Raw genomic sequence first — 19,461 nt, 5'->3', positions numbered from 1 at the left:
GCAGTTTATTCGTTATAAATATATTTGGGCTTTTAATTTTTGAGTTATCGCTAATACTGGGTATTTACTTGGCTATTTTACGTCGACCAACGTTATATTAACCTCATTACTATTTTACTGGGTGGACCGATATCGATGATTCTTTTTTTAATCGATAGGTGGTGCTTGTCATGTGGTCCCATTTAAATATAATTGAGATTTGACTCGAACTTTTTGAGCTATATCTGATATGGCGTATTTACTTGACTGTTTTTGGAGTTTTCTCCTTAAGAATCGATTTTCATTTAAGGCCCCGGAATGAAAAAATTGAACAGTAAAATCTACTGAACGAATGACCTTGTTAGAGATGGCGTTCAGACGTTTTCTAATAACGCAATTAGGTTCCGATAGATGGCGTTATTGCATTCATTTATTTACAATTTGATGTAGTAATAATATATTTCTTAGACTAGTAAGCCTTTTTGTGCCTATTTAGACAGTTGATCTGAAAGGGTAAACTCCAGTCGTGCATCGGAGCTGTGTGAAAACATGAACATTACATATTTTTAATAAAAAAGACATAAACCGTAATTCAATATAAATCCGCTTCAACTAAAAAACCCGCCGTAATAAGCGATGTCAGCGCTTCGCGCGAATCGACGACGGGCCTTTTATGAAATTTCTGCCTACAATCGCTAACAAAATGTTAGAAATAACAGTAGAACATTATATAATTCTACAATTTTATAATGTCGCGTTATATGGAATACGAACAAAGTATTACTATTTTTTCGTCGATCTACGTTGTATTACTCTTCGATGTAATTGAAGTCGGTTTTTTTTTCGTTTGCGAGCAAACACAATTATGTTTTGGATAGTCCATTTATTGAGGAAGGCTATAGGCTTTTCCCCCTCAAATTAACGCATATGAAACCGCAGAGCACAATTAGTAACTTATTAAGGAGCTAAGAAGCAAATATAAAAAAAATCCACCATTATATATTGTGCTTATATGAATGTATTTTACGAGTCTTTGGCGTAGCGAGCATTGGCTTCTGGCCTGAGACTAGGGGACTATCGGATCCATAGCCCTCGGAGCAGAAAGCAGGGTAAACGGCGCCAATAGGCTAGTCAAACACTGATCGTGGCTTTTGGTTGAGGCATCCGCCAAATACATAGTGGAAAATCGTAAATGTTTAAGCCCCAATTCTTTGACACGTATAGAAAGCTTATCGAAAGATTTAATTTAGTTAAGTACTTGACAAAAAATTTACAAAAAAATTAACGATTTGAAATTTAATTCAAATTCAGAACTCCCAAACGAAACGCTTTAATTCATTTCACGCAAGAATACAATTTAGGATTCTGAATATTTTCAGTCGAATATCCAGAAAAGAACTTTTTCGTCATCATTGTTGATAGTTACGAGGTATGGCGAAAAAAATTGAGAAATCGTTTTAGTTCTTTCTCTATTAATGTTAGGGCACAGCAGGAATTTCCTGCTCAAAATATGGAGCAGCCCGACTGGGGTAGTACCTCGACCTTACAGAAGATCACAGCTAAATAATACTGTTTTCAAGCAGTATTGTGTTCCTGTTAGTGAGTAAGGTGACCAGAGCTCCTGGGGGGGATTGGGGATTGGGTCGGCAACGCGCTTGCGATGCTTCTGGTGTTGCAGGCGTCTATAAGCTACGGTAATCTCTTACCATTAGGTGAACCGTACGCTTGTTTGCCGACCCAGTGATATATAAAAAAAAAATTGTAGCATTCGTTCTATTATAGCTCCCAAAACCTTGAGACACTAAATTTAAGTTATCTATACAAATAAATAAAATAGGAGTGTCTATTTGTAATATTAAAATAACCGATTTTTACTCAATGCATATGGATGCATATATACGGTACACATACCAAAATTTTTGTCTGTCTATCTGTCTGTCTGTTTGATCCGGCTGATCTCTGAAACGACTGGACCGATTTTGACGGCACTTTCACTAGCAGATAGCTGATGTGATAAGGAATAACTTAGGCTACTTTTATTTTAGAAATTTATTTACTTTATAACTCTCCGAACTGAACGATAACTTTTTTGTTAAATTCCACGCGGAGGAAGTCGCGGGCACAGCTAGTTCAAAATATATTTAGCTAGCAGTATTTCATTTGTATTTGCATATATTTTATCAAAAAAAAATTTTATACTTCTCAAAAATAATAAATTATCTATACTCATTCTACTTCTTTTGTTATTTTATAAAAATAAATAATAAATTAGCGGCCAATATTAATGAGCTTTATTATATCGAACAAGAACACTAGAATTGATTATATCTGCGGTACAGTAACCACGTGACAAATCGTGACCACTCTCTAGGCTTAACCAAAGTAATTTAGAAAAATAATCAAGTCGTCCCTTATACATATTCAACCATTCAATTTACTGGTAAATTCTTACAAATGAATAGCACATAATTATTTATATATACATTTTAACCCTGTAAAAGTTCTAATATAAGCAACACGTAGCTGCAAATGGAGGAAATATGAATTTACTTTTACGATTTTCTTTCCTAAGCGTTTGGGATGTCATAAATAATTTTTGGGTCCATTTGATTTCTTTCTCAGCGGAAATTTTTGCGGCCCTAAATTAGGATTCTTTTGGTTCATTCAAATATGATACTTAATTTATATTCCTTAAAGACCTTTTGGTGTTAACGTGTATTTTGCGTCGTTGTATTTTAATTTATTTTAAAAAAAATATGATGTATTGAATAGGTATGTGTAGGCTTTAAAGTAAATGGTACGTATGAATAAAAAATCAATTAAGAAACACTTCCCATAACAGCCTCTTGAAGAATGTCCTGCGTCTGGGGTCTAAAACACTGTGCTTAAATAAATAAAAATAAAATAATTTTGTACAGATTAAAACGAAGTTTCAATATCTGTATATTGAAATTCAGTTTACAATATTTAATAAGAACTTAATTGCAAATACGTACCATATTGTAAAACTTCGAAATAAAACGTACCTGACACGCTCTTTAAAAAAGTCTCTCTGCAAGTACAATAAAAATGTCCTATATACAATATCATCATCGTCATCAACCTTTTACAGTCCACTGCTGGAGGCAAGCCTCCCCTGGGTCCGCTACAAGACCCAATCATCCGCTTTAATCAAAGGTAAATAAGAGAGTACTTCTCAAATGCGTATTTCATTTATTTATTTAATAATAAATTATACGTACAAAACTATTCATAATATATTTGTCAAGATTGTATAAGATATTTCTTCCAGAACACCCAAATTTAACGGTTACAGACAGAAATTAAAGGATGTCATCATCATCTACATATTATTAATACATGAAATAAAAACTTTGAACCCCTTTTTACGTAAATTGCGCGGACGGAGGAGTGTGAAATTTCGTACACTTATAGTTTATATAGAGAAGGAGTGCAGAATGCTAATATTAAATTTTAAAATTATTCATAAAAATATATTAAATCAATAAAAAAGACATTACACACACTGCCATGTATTTTACAAGCATATTATAGTCTTTTGTTGATTGTCAGTATGTAATCAAAGTGAAAATTTTAAAATAAGGTTCATTATTTAGATTATTTTTTTTTTATTTAAATTTTTAATAATGATCGAATTTCGACCACAAGCCGACCTACTAGTACAAATAAATAAAAGTAAAAATATATTTTTTTGCTTTATTACGTATTTATTGACTTAGTCTACAAGCATTAATTTGCTTACCATAGGAACAGACGACCGTGTGTGTATGTTACGTGACATGTGTTATTTATTTATTCTGCTATCCCTACTTATTATAAATGTGATATAAGTTTGTTTGTTACGCTTTCACGCGAAAACGACTTAACCGTTCACCATGAAACTTTGTACATATATTCTTGGAGGTATTAGAAGTAACATAGGGTACTTTTTACTTAAAAAAATTCGATACGAGCGAAGTTGCGGGTAAAAGCTAGTCTTTCTATAAAACTTTTATTCACAAAAAAGTAAAAGAAAATACATACTAATATTCATCCAAATGTCGTTTGATCTCTAACTCTGCCCCCAATAACGATGAAACGTGTAACTCCTGGGAGTAAATTATTTGTAACGTGGTTTTCTTTTGGAATAAAGATAAAAGGGGTTTTATGACGCAATTTCCCTTGAAGCGTAAAATAAATTTAATTTACCTACTTTTTATCGATAATGATAAAAAAAGGAAAATCGAAGAGGGTCGTTTAATACGTTAATGATTTTGAATAGGGGTGTGCTAGGATTTGTGGACTTATATACTTATGAATAGCCCGTTAGTGCAGTCTGTAGCGGCCCTGCTTTCTGTCCCGCGGGTTGTGGATTCGATTCCCGCCTGAGTGTAGGTGTTATATGTGTATTTATACATTTATATATGTATTACTTGAATGAACTATACCAGTCGGCTGTTACCTCTAACAAGTATTAAGTTGCTTATCATAGGAACAGACGACCGTGTGTGTATGTTATAAGATATTAAAAAAAAATTAAATAAATATATTTAGTAAGTGTGTCCCTTTTCCGTAATAATAAATATCTAACACCAAAATAATTTTTCAATTCGAGTAAGTAGTTCCTGAGATAAGCGCACTTAAACAAACAAACAAACTTTTCAGCTTTATAATATTAGTATACATTAAAATTAACTAAAATAAGTTCCAAATGAAGTTGGTTTCAAGGGAGAAAACTCATTTAGTTGGTAGTTTAAGCTGAGTACAGGTTTTTTTTTTTGCGTCAATAAAATACCGGAAAGACACCAAAATTCATATTGTAAATGGAATTTATTATTTTATCTGTGATATGAAATTATTTAATAATATAAACACCGGTTATGAACTTTGAATATAACTGACTTATATTTGAAATAAAGAATCATACATAGCACAGATAACACAGTGTATAGCATATAACTACAGCCACAGATTAAATATTAATATAATTATAATAATCTTATTTTGATATAATGACGACAAAAAAAAGCAACAAAACATGTGAGAAAAATCTAAACAAAATATCAATAAAAAGTAATGCAAAAGAATTTTTGGCGAAAACTATACAAACGAAAATTCTTCATGATTTTGCAACATAAAAGTGTAATTAAAATTACTCTTTGGCACTTGCGCTATCATCAGCGTATATCACATTACGGCTTTGTTGATCCAAACTTCAAAGTGACTTCGTGAGTGACAAGCCTTTTTGCGGATATTTGTGTCAAATTATTTAGCGGTATTTCATATTGCCGCATCGTCGGATTCACCTGTAATACCCCACTGCTGGGCAAACGTTTCTTTCTCCATGCAGGACAAGGGTTGGAGCTTAATCCATTACCCCACTGCGTGTTAGCGGATTGATGGATTTTGTATATATATAATTTTAGAGCGTAATTTAATCAATTTGGGTGTTTTGTACATTAATCACAAAATAACTAAAAGATTAAAATAAAAAGGTGTGTGTGTCAGCACCGACGCACGACTGGAGTTTACTCCTTCAGATCGACTGTCTAAATAGGCACAAAAAAGGTTTACTAGTCTAAGAATAAGATTAATACCATATCAAATGGTAAATAAACGAATCAAATAACGCCAATAGAGATCCGATAGATGGCGTTACGAGAAATTTAACGAGGTCATTCGTTCAGTAAATTTTACTCCTCATATTTTTTTCATACCGGGGGCCTTATAGAAGAATTGATTCTTAAGGTGCAAACTTCAATAAATAGTTAAAAAAAAATACCAAAAATTCTTTCAAATGCTTTTATATAAGGCGCACAATAAACACGTTTACGCAAAATATGTTAATATAACACGTCACAATCAAGTTGCATTGTACACAACGACAGATGGCGTTAATTTACATACGATTTTAAGATTGCGCCATTTACCATTCTATTTTTTGAAACATGGCTGACATACACATGTAGTTATAACAAATTAGGACCATTATCCCCTTTTCCTCAAATTATTTTTGTTAGGACTTAATATAAATATAATTTTCCGTATTCAGAAATAATCCGCTTATGGTGTTTTATCAGATTAAAAGAAATGTGTATATATTTGTGATCCCTTTCAGTTAATTTTTTTACTTAATTTATTTATTTATTAGTAAATACTTAATACAGAAAAATGTTATAAATATAACAAAATGTAACATAATTATGTAACATAAATAATACTGTGTGGCTACGGTACTAAAGAATATAGCCACCCTCTCTCTTCCCGTGGGTGTCGTAAGAGGCGACTAAGGGATAACACAGTTCCACTACCACCTTGGAACTTAAAAAGCCGACCGGTGGCGGGATAACCATCCAACTGCTGGCTTTGAAATACACAGGCCGAAGACGGGCAGCAGCGTCTTCGGTACGACAAAGCCAGCCCTACGGCACCAACCCTTGCCCAGCGTGGTGACTATGGGTAAATCACATGAGTTCACGTTATTTTTGGCGTAAACTTGTGGAGGCCTATGTCCAGCAGTGGACTGTATAGGCTGTAATGATGAACATAATTATGAAGGCCAATTATTACCATCCAATTTAAATTAAATTGAGTAGAAAAAACGTGCAAATAGAAAAAGTAAAAATAATAAAACGAATTCTGTAAGGGCTATACAAACATTTTTCATATCGAGGACTTAACCTCAATCGCTAGCGTAATAATAAGTTTCTGCTAACTCGCCAATAATAACTCATGATATCAATACATTACTAATATTAGTATTATTATGTATATATTATGTATGTATACCTCCATGCCGTCTAATTCTTTTGTCATGTCCTTTTCATGCTTGAGGTTGTCTGGAAGAGATCGCTCTTTTAGCGATAAGACCACCTTTTGTACATGTCTATAGTTTCTTTTTTGGTGTAAAATTTTTTCTCTTATAGTGTACAATATAGAATATTTGTATTGTATTGTATTGTATATTAGAAGAAAAATCAATTAGAAATTGTTGACACAAAGAATCATCTAATGCTGTACAGGAACAAAATTAGCGAACATAGATTCAAGTGTTTAATTTGGTAAATAATTGAAACAAAAAGGAGCAAATCTGGATACGTCGTGATAAATCCTAATTCGCTTCAGCCTGTAATATCGCACTACTGGGCATAGGCCTCTTTTCCCATGTAGGAGAAGGACCAGAGCTTAATCCACCACGCTGCTCAAATGCGGGTAGGCGGATAGATTCCCTACTATGAGTAACGATCGCTATTAGGCGTACATGATAACAACCGGGACCGACGGCTTAACGTGCTCTCCGGGGCACGGTGGGGAGACCCAAAAGGACTGCACAAACACCCAGACCACGGCAAACACCTGTATGGACAATACAAATGTTTGTCATGTGCAGGGATCGAACCCGCAACCGCCATATAAATCCTAATACCGAACCGAATTTGCTGGTAAGATTCGGCTACGGAATCTCAAAAAAAAAATCTTTAAAGTACTGTATATCCAAAGTGATTTTTAAGATTCACATCTGTATGTCAAGAAATTCTCTAAGGCTTTCGACATTGAAATGTTTTAAGACATTCTAAGAGTATTTTCCTTAAAAAAATAAAAAATAATGCCTCAATTGGTCTTAGAAGAAACGATTTGAAACCCTTTGACGGCTTGGTTGACGTTTTCCAATCACACGCTTAATCTGGCAATTTTCGTAAATTGAAGGTAATAATTTTGGTGATATTTTGTATTATATTATAAACTAAACGCTAGACTCTTTTAGCAACTACTGTAAACGTTGCATTCTTCAAAATGACCTTAGCTTATACTGTGGCTACTGTCCTTTTTCTTTTCGAAAAGTTTTGACCGTAATATTTTTAAAAGAATTCGCAGCCTTTAGTGTTCTAAATTAAGCATACTTTCTTGCTTATTACTCATACATATTATTACATAAGTTTTTAAATTTCTATCTGTACATGAATTTAGTTTACTTAGAGATAAAATTTGAAATCAGAGATAGATAAAGATTGGCCTTAAGAGAGTCAAAATCTAAGATAACCATTATCTCCCATACCTATCACTAAGTGTTTCGCTAACCGAACTTTTGCACGGTATTAAAAAGTAAATTAAAAAGTTGAATATACCTTTGGTTCAGGAAATTTCAGAATTTATTTATTTATTCACAAAAGTATTCTTAGACATACCCATAATAATACACTCATAGTTAAATAATTTATAATAATGTCAACTACAAGTGTAAATAACATTTGAGAGTCATGTTTAAATATATTGGTGACTTTTTTAGATCCTATGGTCAATTATAACAAAGTATCCTTACCTGTAAGCCATGTACCATTAAAGGGTTTATAATGTTCTGCCAGGACGTCAGCAAGAGTCGGTCGTCTGCCACGCCCCCTGCCATCGTCCCCCGCTGGGGTAAGCAACGCTATGCTGAAGACGATCAGACCCAGAACTGCTGCGATGACCAGGAGCGCTATGAGGATTCCACGCCAATTCCTCTCTGTCGGTGTAGCGGCTGCTAGTTCCTGGAGACAAGGAGATATATAATTACCAAGACGTACAGTAAAATATTGAACTATCATATAAAAATTGATGTAGGGCACAGCAGATATATCCTGGTCAAAATATAGAGCAGCTTAACTATAAAAGTATCTCAGAAGATCATGGCTAAATAGCTCTTAAGCAGTATAGCAAGCGACACAATGCATCCCGCTGCTCCACGTAGTACGACTGTAGCTCTACAGAGTCTTCAAAGATTTGGCTATCAGTTCGGGAAAGACGCCGGGCGACGACGTTGATATGGAAAAGCTTTTGGATAAAATTTACTTATTTTTAAACCAATAATTAATCTAGTAGGTCATAAAATGGTTAAAAATGGGCAATGTAATAAAAATAATGCACACTTTTCTTTAGAACAGTTGTTCTTAACCAGTGGTCCATGCTGGAAACCGAAGTATATTGTGTTCCTGTGGTGAGTGAGGTGGACTGAGTTGCTGGGTGCAATAATCGCTTACTATTAGGCTACAAAAGATTTTTCCGACCTAGATGTATAGAAAAATATATATATAATGTATTTGCACTATTTCCATAAAAAGTGGTCTTATAATGAAATATGTACGGTATAGCTTTAGGAGTTTTGATATTTTTTTAAAAATATAATTATTCAGCGGATTGTGATAAAAATTAGAAAATAGTGTGTAGTTATTATCTGACGTTTTAGCACCTTAACGAAATTTACTTATTGACAAGTCAATATATCTTATATATAAAATTCTCATGTCACTATGTTAATTAACATACTCTTCCAAAACGGCTGGACCGATTTTTTCATACCCCTAAGTTATAAGGGGAGGGGATTAAGGGGGTTTATAACATATATGACTAAACAAACGTTTGCGAGGTCAGCTAGTATATTTATAAAATTAGTCCTGTAATTGTGGTACTTCACACGTTTTTTAATCGATTTTGAACATTGTAATATTGTATTAAATATCTCATATTTTAATAAATAGCCAGACAAATATCAAAGTTGTCGAGTGCAGTACAATATCACTTTTTGCGACGTCAGCTGTTCGCGATGGGAAACGGCTTGTTTCGTTACGGTTTTATATTTTACTATGAAACTCGATAATATAGTTATTTTTTATATATTATGATTTTGTAATCCGTATTAATATTATAAAGAAGAATTTTTTTATTTTATTTGTGTAATGGATAAAGTCAAAAACTAATACTAAGTTACATGCAAATAATTAACGCTATGTTATTTGAATAAATATAATAAACGTAGTAATATAAGAATAATAGAGTTTTATTTATATTGATTGAATACCCAAACTGCCACTGCAAAGGATAATTTTATTCAAGGCCAACCAAAGGCTGAGGATTTATGCGTTTGAATTCCTTATGTGAGTTTGATCTGCATCATTTAGGACTCTTATTGCGTGACTGTCAACCCGGGCGGCAAAACGCTTAACCCTTAACTGGTATCGTGGGGGCCGTGCGGCCCCCACGCATGACGTTTTCTTGGCTTTCTAATAAACTAAGCATTGCGAGCAGCTGCCACTTTAAGTATTCTCTTTTCGTCACTATTCGCGGTGGTATAGATTAAGTTAAATAATGTTAATTTTGATTTTAGCTTTTAAAACTAAGATTTTCATTAATATTTGTAATGTAGAAAAAAATATTATCAAAATGTTGATGCTATTTTGTAATTTCTTCTAGTATTGAAGTAAGAAAATTTATAGTAATTAAAACTATTTGATTATATAACACAAGCTTATTATTTATTATTTTTGACCATTTATTCAAGTACATAGTTAAAACTTACTTACTAGAAGCAAACATACTATGGGGGCCGCACGGCCCCCACGATACCAGTTACATATGTCAAATTAAATTTGACATAATTTACGATACCAGTTAAGGGTTAAACCAATTTTGTGCTACTTTTACTAATACTTCATCAGTTCATTAAACGTCACAATGTTTTCAGCGGTTTGAGCTGCATGTTTCCCTTTTTTAAAGTACTTACTTTAGAATGTACCGTATTTCTTCGTTGGATCAACCATTTCGGCGTACAAAAAAACAAATTGAATATGGCGGGAAACTTTTTAAACATTTTTAAATTCATTTTTAAAATATCACCTTTTCATGGTATCGAAACCAGCCAGTTACAAACAATACAACCAATCTTGTTGAATGTTCGTCATTAAAACTCTTGGTATTAAATTGTCTGTGAGGTGTGTTGTGAGGTGTGGGTGTTGAATGAGCCCTCAGAAAGACTTATCCTCCATGATTGTAGTTTAAATGACACAGTTGTTTCGTGGATGTGGATTTGAATCTCGTTAGGTGTATTTAAATTATATTATTATGTTACCAGTTGACGTAGTTTGCAGTGACAGCGCTTTCTGCTTATGTTGTGTGCGATTTTTTTATCCTAGTCTAGGTGTCATATATCTATATATTAAAACGTGAAGCGAAAACTTTGTACCCCCTTTTTACGAAAATTGCGCGGACGGAGGAGTATGAATATTCGCACACTTATAGTTTATATAGAGAAGGAGTGCAGAGTACTGATATTATTTTTTAAATTATGCATAAAAATATATTAAATCAATAACAAAAAAATTACACACACTACCGTGTATTTGACACACACAAATGTATACATTCTTTTGCTTATTATTATGGGAGTAGAGTTTTTAACAACAGAATCTTAATAATGTTCAAACTTATAATTTAAATTAATTATGAACGAATTTTGACTACTAGGCGATCGCTAGTATTTATTAATATGAAAATTTATTAATAAAGGACAATGCTCATGAAGTATGAGAATAAAACCCAGGCCCGGCGCAAAAGAAATGTAACTCAAAATATAGGTAAAAATATGTAATTAAATATTACATGGGGGGGGGCGGGGAGGCATCATCGAAATCAGTGGCTATATGTGTGAAATTGCTATTCGAATTTTAATATCTGCGCCACATTGCTAGTCGAGATTTTAGAGGTAACATAATGTATTAGTAAAAGGAACAGTAAACAGATACAGTTGTGGTTTAAGAGTGTATATAATGACATTTTTATGGCAACTTCTCTACTATCCCAACTACTTTTACAAGATAATAGGATGATAGAACTAAAAACACGATATGAATGTACTTGTCATTTTAATAATTACGCTTAAAAGTCATCGATTCTCTATGTCTAACACGATATGATCCAAAAATGATGCGGGATGCGCGAACTGCTCCTCATGTCAATCGGTTTAAAATAACAGGAAAGAACGCACAGATCGCAACGAATGCTGTCGATGGACTGCGCGGGCGACGCAGCACTCGCGCACGAAGTGAGAAGCCTGTAACTGGCTCCGACAACGTGTGAATGAGACAGAGAAGTCGCGCTTTCAACCGACGACCGATGGTTACTTGGTTACTTGTTTGTTTTTTCAGATAGCACTTTAATTAAACTATAAGTCCCAGCTGCTCATGTTACCCCTGTAAAAATTCAAATGGCAATTTCATACATATAGCCATTGATTTCGATGATGCCTCCTATGCAGTATTTCATTACTTATTATTACCTATAATTTGAGTTACTTTTCTTTTGCGCCGGGCCTGGGTTTTTTTTAAGCATTGTCTTTTGTATCTACATCAGCCGGGTTTTATCTAACATGGATTCATTAATTTGGCTACCTAAAGTACTACCTAGGTAGTACTTTATCACGCCACGTACGCAATCAGCCTGTAACATCTGGCATAGGCCCCTTTCCCCATGCATATGAAGAAAGCCTATGCCCCGCACGCTGTTCCACTGCGGGTTGGTGAATATTTTACACACATTATGTACTATGAGTAACGTTTGCTATCAAGAATTTTTGATAACAACCGGGAACGACCGCTTAACGTTTTCTCCGAGGCACAGTGGGGAGACCTACAAGGACAGAAATCCAAACCGGAAAGAAATATTTGTGAAAATCAAATATCAATCCCGAGCGGAGATCGAATCCGCAAACCGGTGTTTTAGGTGTCTACTAGCACCACTGCACAAGAACGGTTGTTACAACCTGAAACACAGCCATTACTAACCTTAGGAACAGAATTCATTGTGTGTATGTCAAAGATATTTGTAAAAATATAAAATTATGGCGTATTACAATTTAATACAGCTGAAACAATGAGATTTTTCTTACCAATACAATATAATTACAATACAATTTCTTGTGATTGTTATAGATTTAAATGGACCGACAAAAACAGATACCATTGTAATAGAGTGAATTATTCGTTAATAAGACTTATTGTAAATAAGTCTGTTTCTATCTTTAAAACTAAAGGCAAGACGTACCGGTCGATGACCTCTACCTTTGTACAAACTCAACTTTACAAATTCTCGTTATTTTAATGCCTTCAAAAGGGTCATTCACGTAAGGACGACGCAGAAACTGAGGTCGTTGTAACTTTCTGTATGTGTAGGATGATACGAACAAATTCAAAATTATATTTGTGTAGTGGGTGTTGCCCTTTCAAAATCATAATTATGCTGTGGGGCTTTATCATCTGTTTTAACTATTTTGAAGCGCTACGTAGCTCTTCTGATAATGAAAAAAAAGTTTGCTGTGTTGACATGATCTATCTACATTGGCTCAGACTATTATACAACTTTAAGCGGAGGTGTATTTGTACTGGGAGACAACTTAGAATATCAGACTTAAGTATTTTTGTGAACCTATTTTCAAAACCTAATTTTGCTGAGCAACCATGGAAAGAACAGGGACATCAAAAAAAAAATAAAAAATAATAAACTGTAATAAGTAAAATTAGCGAATATATTAGAAAACAATACATTATTCAGTTCTCTATAATTAATCACATCATCATCATCACAATAGCCTATCGCAGTCCACTACTGGACATAGGCTCCACAAGTCGAGCTAAAAATGGCGTGAACTCATGTGTTCTGCCCATAGTCACCACGCTGGGCAGGCGGGTTGGTGACTGCAGGGTTTTGTCGCACTGAAGACGCTACTGCCCGTCTTCGAATTGTATTTTAAAGCCAGTAGTTGGATTGTTATCCCGCCATCGGTAGGCTTTTTAAGTTCCAAGGTGGTAATGGAACTGTGTTATCCCTTAGTCGCCTCTTACGACACTCACGGGAAGAGAGGGGTTGGCTATATTCTTTAATGCCGTGGCCACACAGCAATACCGCTAATACCGCGTAACTATAAAAAATATGTTGGTTCTACACGCAACTTGTTATTTTGCGCTATATCCCATTGTTGGGCATATACCTCTTTCCCCATGTAGGAGAAGGATCAGAGCTTAATCCACCACGCTACTCCAATGCGGGTTAGCGGATATATTCCCTACTATGAGTAACGATCGCTATCAGGTGTATATGATAACAACCGGGACCGACGCTGACGGCTTAACGTACTCTCCGAGGCACGGTGGGGAGACCCACAAGGACTGCACTAACACCCAGACCACGGCAAACACCTGTATGGCCAATACAAATGTTCGTTAATTAATATTTATCCACCTTAAGTAATGCACGTTCAGTGATAATTCACAAAAAAAATTAATAGGAATATATTAAGAAGTTTTTAATCCAAATACGTAACAACAATATATAATCCAAATTAAATAGCCTGGAATAATGGAATGTTATGTAACGTTAATGTATATACGAAAGTGCTAATCCTCGTATACTTTACATAGAAGACTAGTAAATGCTTAGTACGTTGTGTATTTAGCTATTTACTTAATGTAATGTATGTACATAAGAGCTGAATTTGTGTTAGATTTCCATTTACATTATTGTTTTCTTTGCTTACATGCTAAATTATAAATATGATACAACATTTTTGCTTCTGACGACAGTAGATGATTTAATATTATGTTATCATTACAGCCTATACAGTCCACTGCTGGACATAGGCCTCCACAAGTTCACGCCAAAAATAACGTGAACTCATGTGTTTTGCCCATAGCCACCACGCTGGGCAGACGGGTTGGTGACCTGTGTATTTCAAAGCCAGCAGTTGGATGGTTATCCCGCCATCGGTCGGCTTCTTAAGTTCCAAGGTGGTTGTGGAACCTTGTTATCCCTTAGTCGCCTCTTACGACACCCACGGGAAGAGAGGGGGTGGCTAAATTCTTTAGTGCCGTAGCCACACAGCACATTATTATGTTAACGATACAAATATCTAGAAGATTAATATCGTTAACAGTTATGAAGGACTGTATTTCCAGTTTGACCCGCACACATTCCATAAGTGTGTGATGAATTTCATCAACTTGGTTGCACTCGGCACATTTTGCAGACACTTTCCCTACAAGGTTTGCAAAGCTATTCAAACGAATGTGGCTGGACCGAAGTCGAAAACCACCTTTCCACAATTTATGAAGTAAAACTTCTTTACGCACGCTTGACTTGGGGAGTAAGCTGAATGCGTGACGAGAGCGTTACGAAATGTGTGATCGGGTAAGGCGAACGGAAGTTGAGAGGGAGATATAAGATGAAGATAGAAAGAAAGAGAGAAAGCATACTCGTTTTTTTAAAGTAAATTATTAGTGATTTCGTTTTAATATCGATTAATCATGCAAATTATAAAAAAAAAGAAACTTGCGAATTGAGTGTGTATGCTTTGGTGCATTTTTGGATCGGTTACGCGGTAAGGCGAACGGAAGTTGAGAGGGATATATAAGTTAGTGAAGGTAGAAAGAGAAGAAGTTACGTTTCGTAAGTTTTACTTCAGTCGTGTGGTCTAAAGCGCGCTCGTTTTTATTTTTGATTTAGAAAACAAAAATACATTACAACAATAAATAAAAAAATAAAATATATAAAAAAAACAGCGAGATGGCACATCAAAGAAATATTTTTGAGGCAAACTGAAATAAAAAATTTCAAGTCAAACTAAATTGAATAAATAAATATTTAAGAAATATAATGGAATCGAATCACCAGATTTAATACAAAAATAACTACTAAGTGAAAAACCTCTTGTTATAATGGATATAATGGAAATTTCCGATACAATGTCAAAGTGAAAATTTCAGCTCTTGGAACACTTGAGCGGCTGAGTGGACGATCCGAGTGATCAAGTGATTTTGTACGCTGTCAACTTTTGGTGAAAGGGAAAACCAATATCTATATAAATAAAAATGACTGCAGCAATATGAATACCTACTTCTTTTTTTGTTATTTTCAGGACAAAGATTGTATAAAAAATAGAAAGTCTAATTTTTCTTACGTTTCATTCGACGTTTGCCGGGTCAGATAGAATTTTTTTTTAAGAAAAACTTCTTAACGCAAGTTATGTTAGTGACGATAGAAAGAGAAATACTTACGTTTCCTAAGTTTGATCTCAGTCGTGTGGTCACACTCGTTTTTTTTTTTCTTACGCGTTACAAAGTTCGTCGGATCAGATAGTATATATAATTTTGTAATTTTTTTAAGTAATCATTATTCAAGGGAACATTCTGACTATCATAGCAACGTCCAGACTAAATCACCAATGATGAAAGTTTTAAAATTACATTTAAGGAATGATTTCTTGAATTGTATCTCTCAAAGGAGTAAAAAGGTTAAAAGTTTATATGGAAAATTATTTGTTCAACTAATATATAAAATTCTCGTGTCATGGTGTTAAACATTGAACTCCTCCGAACTCCTTGGCTCGACCGATTTTAATAAAATTTTGTGGGCATATCGGGTAGGTCTGAGAATCGACCAACATCTATTTTTCATACCCCTAAGTTTTAGGGGGGGGGGATTAAGCGGGTTAATAACATATATGGCAAAGACCACTATACCAGAGCGGTTGTTAAACGGACCGTCATACGTAGTAACATCAAATATCTACGAAATCCACTCAAATAAACTAATCAGGCTGGAATAAGATGGGCTCATCTTCATATTTCTTACATTTTTTAAATTAGAAACATATTACATCACAAACAGATATAAATAAATAAAATTTCGATTTCCTCATCATTAATTTTATACGTATAAGAATTACCGGCTTTCATTAACAGATAAAAGGTTCAGCGTCAGAAAGGTGATTAGTCAAAAAAATCATCTCTACTCTCCTTTCATTGAAGTTTTGTAAAAATCTTTTGAAGTTTTCTTTTTTACCACAATTACTTTCAAATTCCCACATTTAATTTATCTAAGAAGTGACTTTCAAGGGATTTCTAATGAGGTTTGAATAAGACTGGACGCTGACTGGCGTTGCGGGAAAGAAGCGCTTTAAGTGCTTTCTTTAAAGCAGTATTTTGTATTAAAATCAGCGCGGTAATTGTAGGAAAAAATTTTACGTCGCTTATTTAATGTCAGCTGTCATTGTTTTTTTTTTATATTAATAAATTAAAGACAGTCATCTAAGAAGTATCTAATCACAACATATTTATTAAAATTATTATGTACATTCACAAGAATACCTATTATTTTGATATGATAGTAATAACACGAGAACCAGTAGTTCCTGAGATTGGCGCGTTTAAATAAAACAAACTAACTCATCTTCATAATATTATTATAGATTAAATAAAGGTACTAACAATATTATAACAAATGTGAAGAAGTCAAAGACTTTTCGATGACCAACTTCATTATTTATTCCAGTAAATAATTACAAATATAATTACTGAGTAGAATTCTGTAGGGTTCTTGATCCGGTAATCGAATAGAACACTCCCCACCGCACTCGATAAGGATTGGTTGTCACCAGTAAACAGGAAAGCGATACGTTAGAATTAGAACCGGTCGGTGGACTCACGTCTCTGTTAGAGACATTAAGATAGTCTAAGTTCAACAATGATGTTGTTGAATAACGCCTACCTTTATAAAAAAAAAATAGCATGTTTTAGGAATAAAAAAGGACATGGGTTTCAAAAGTCCGTGGATGTATCTTAATTGTATTTAAAAAAACAGAAAATAAATTAAATTACTAATAAATTTATACACTTAAAATAAATAAATTAATCATAGATTTGAACTGGAATAATACAATACATTTTTTCACATAAACAAAAATAAAGATAGTTTTCTAAGCACTACAATTTAAATTTTAAACATAAACAGTTAATAATAAGCTTAGTAGCTAAGCCTAGCTTATCTTAACAGTGTAAAACGACACCCTAATCGTCTCAAAACCCCAAAATTGAAGAGGAAATATGGCGTCATTCAGGAAATCCTTCTCAATGAATATTTAAAATCTATTTTTTGCTTATATAATATTAAATCGGCTTCGGAATCCGTATTGACTTAGTAGAATGTGGTGATTAAATTTTTAATAATTGAGTTTACTTGAAAACGAAAAAAAAAACCGAGTTGAATTTACATCCACAAGTAATACAACGTGGTTAGTCAAAAAAATGTTCAATGCTAAAACGTATTAGTGGGGGTAGCTCAAAAATTCTTGTCAGATCTCGATCAACTTGACATGGGATCACGCGTCCACCAACAGTTTTCGATTAAAGAAAGAATAATGTAATAATATCTATACTAATATTATAAAGCTGAGGAGTTCGTTTGTTTGAACGCGTTAATCTCAGGAACTACTAGTCTGATTTGAAATAAAAATTCTTTCAGTGTTAAATAGCCAATTAAGGCTATAAGCTATATATCATCACGCTAAGACCAATAAAAGCGGAGAACCAATGAAAAATGTTTCGAAATCGGGTTTTTTTATTTTAGAGAGCTTCCCCAGTTAGCCAAAAGAACTGTTCCACGTGGACGAAGTCGTGGGCAGAAGCTAGTAGTAAATAAACAAAAAATACGGGTGAATTCAGAACCTATTCATTTAAGCCTGTAATATCCCACTGCTGGGCATAGGCCATGTAGGAGAAGGATCAGAGCGTAATCCAGCACGTTGCTCTAATGCGGTTTGGCGTCGACTCCTACTATGAGTAGAGATCGCTATCAGGTGTACATGATAACAACCGGGACCGACGGCTAAGCGTGATAACAACAAATTATATGTAGACGTTAGTATAATCTGTACTCAATATTATAAAGCTGATAATTTTGTTTGCTTAAACATGCCAAACTCGGAAACAACTGGTTCGAATTGAAAAATTCTTTTTTTTACCAAGAAAGGCTATATAACATCACGCTACGACTAATAGGAGCTGAGCATTGAAAAGAAGTGTTACGAATATATGGCTGTCGACAATTTTTTTACTTAAATTAACGACTCGGGGTACAGTATACCTATTTACACAATAAATTTATACATCTAATAGAGTTTTACATATGACTATAAGCAAAATAACAATAAAACCATTGCCTTTTGAATATAAATATCTTTATAGTAAATACGTTGTTTCTAGAATGTAAGATGAATATGTTTCGAAGGCTTTCAAAGGCTTTCGTAACATTCACGTTTAACTTGCCACTTCAAATATTGATAAACGCTTTTCTGCTTCGTCTGTCGCATCTTATTAACCGACTTCAAGCAAGGCTGGCGTTTCGAATATACTTTCTGTGTATATTATATTGAAAATTTCTCCGTTTATAGAGTGATTATAATTATTTCTACTTTTTAACCGACTTCCAAAAAAGTAGGAGGTTCTCAATTCGACCATATATACATATTTTTAAACGACTTCAAAAAAAGGAGGAGGTTACTCAATTCGACCGTATGTATATATATATTTTATGTATGTTCGGAGATAACTTCTTCGTTTATGAACCGATTTTGATAAATTTTTTTTGTTGGAATGGAGATATCCATAGTTTGGTATGGAAATGATGAATGATGATGATAAGGAAACCAGGATCTGATGATGGGATCCCAGAGAAATCGAGGGAAACTTTCAAAAATCGTAAGGGTAAATTTAATCATGTTTTCATTAAGTACTATAAAGTACTACTATTTAATAAAGGTCTGGAGTCGATCTGATGATGGAGAAGAAAGATAGTCGAGGGAACTCTTCAACAATTTATAGCAATTACCTGGTTTTTGAACTT

The 19,461-nt window shown here is 33.9% G+C and overlaps 1 protein-coding gene across 1 annotated transcript in view; it reads right to left on the bottom strand.

Moving 5' to 3' along the window:
- LOC123665602 (inactive dipeptidyl peptidase 10) overlaps positions 1–19,461 on the bottom strand; it is a 188,366-nt gene that overhangs the window by 98,113 nt on the left and 70,792 nt on the right. Inside the window, exon 2 of the mRNA XM_045599882.1 lies at positions 8,300–8,507. Coding sequence (XP_045455838.1) covers positions 8,300–8,507 — 208 coding nt within the window. The remainder of the gene's footprint in view (positions 1–8,299; positions 8,508–19,461) is intronic.

This window comes from Melitaea cinxia, chromosome 24, assembly GCF_905220565.1.
Source record: "Melitaea cinxia chromosome 24, ilMelCinx1.1, whole genome shotgun sequence".
NCBI classification, from domain to species: Eukaryota; Metazoa; Arthropoda; class Insecta; order Lepidoptera; family Nymphalidae; genus Melitaea; species Melitaea cinxia.
This window is presented reverse-complemented; position numbering and strand designations above follow the sequence as displayed.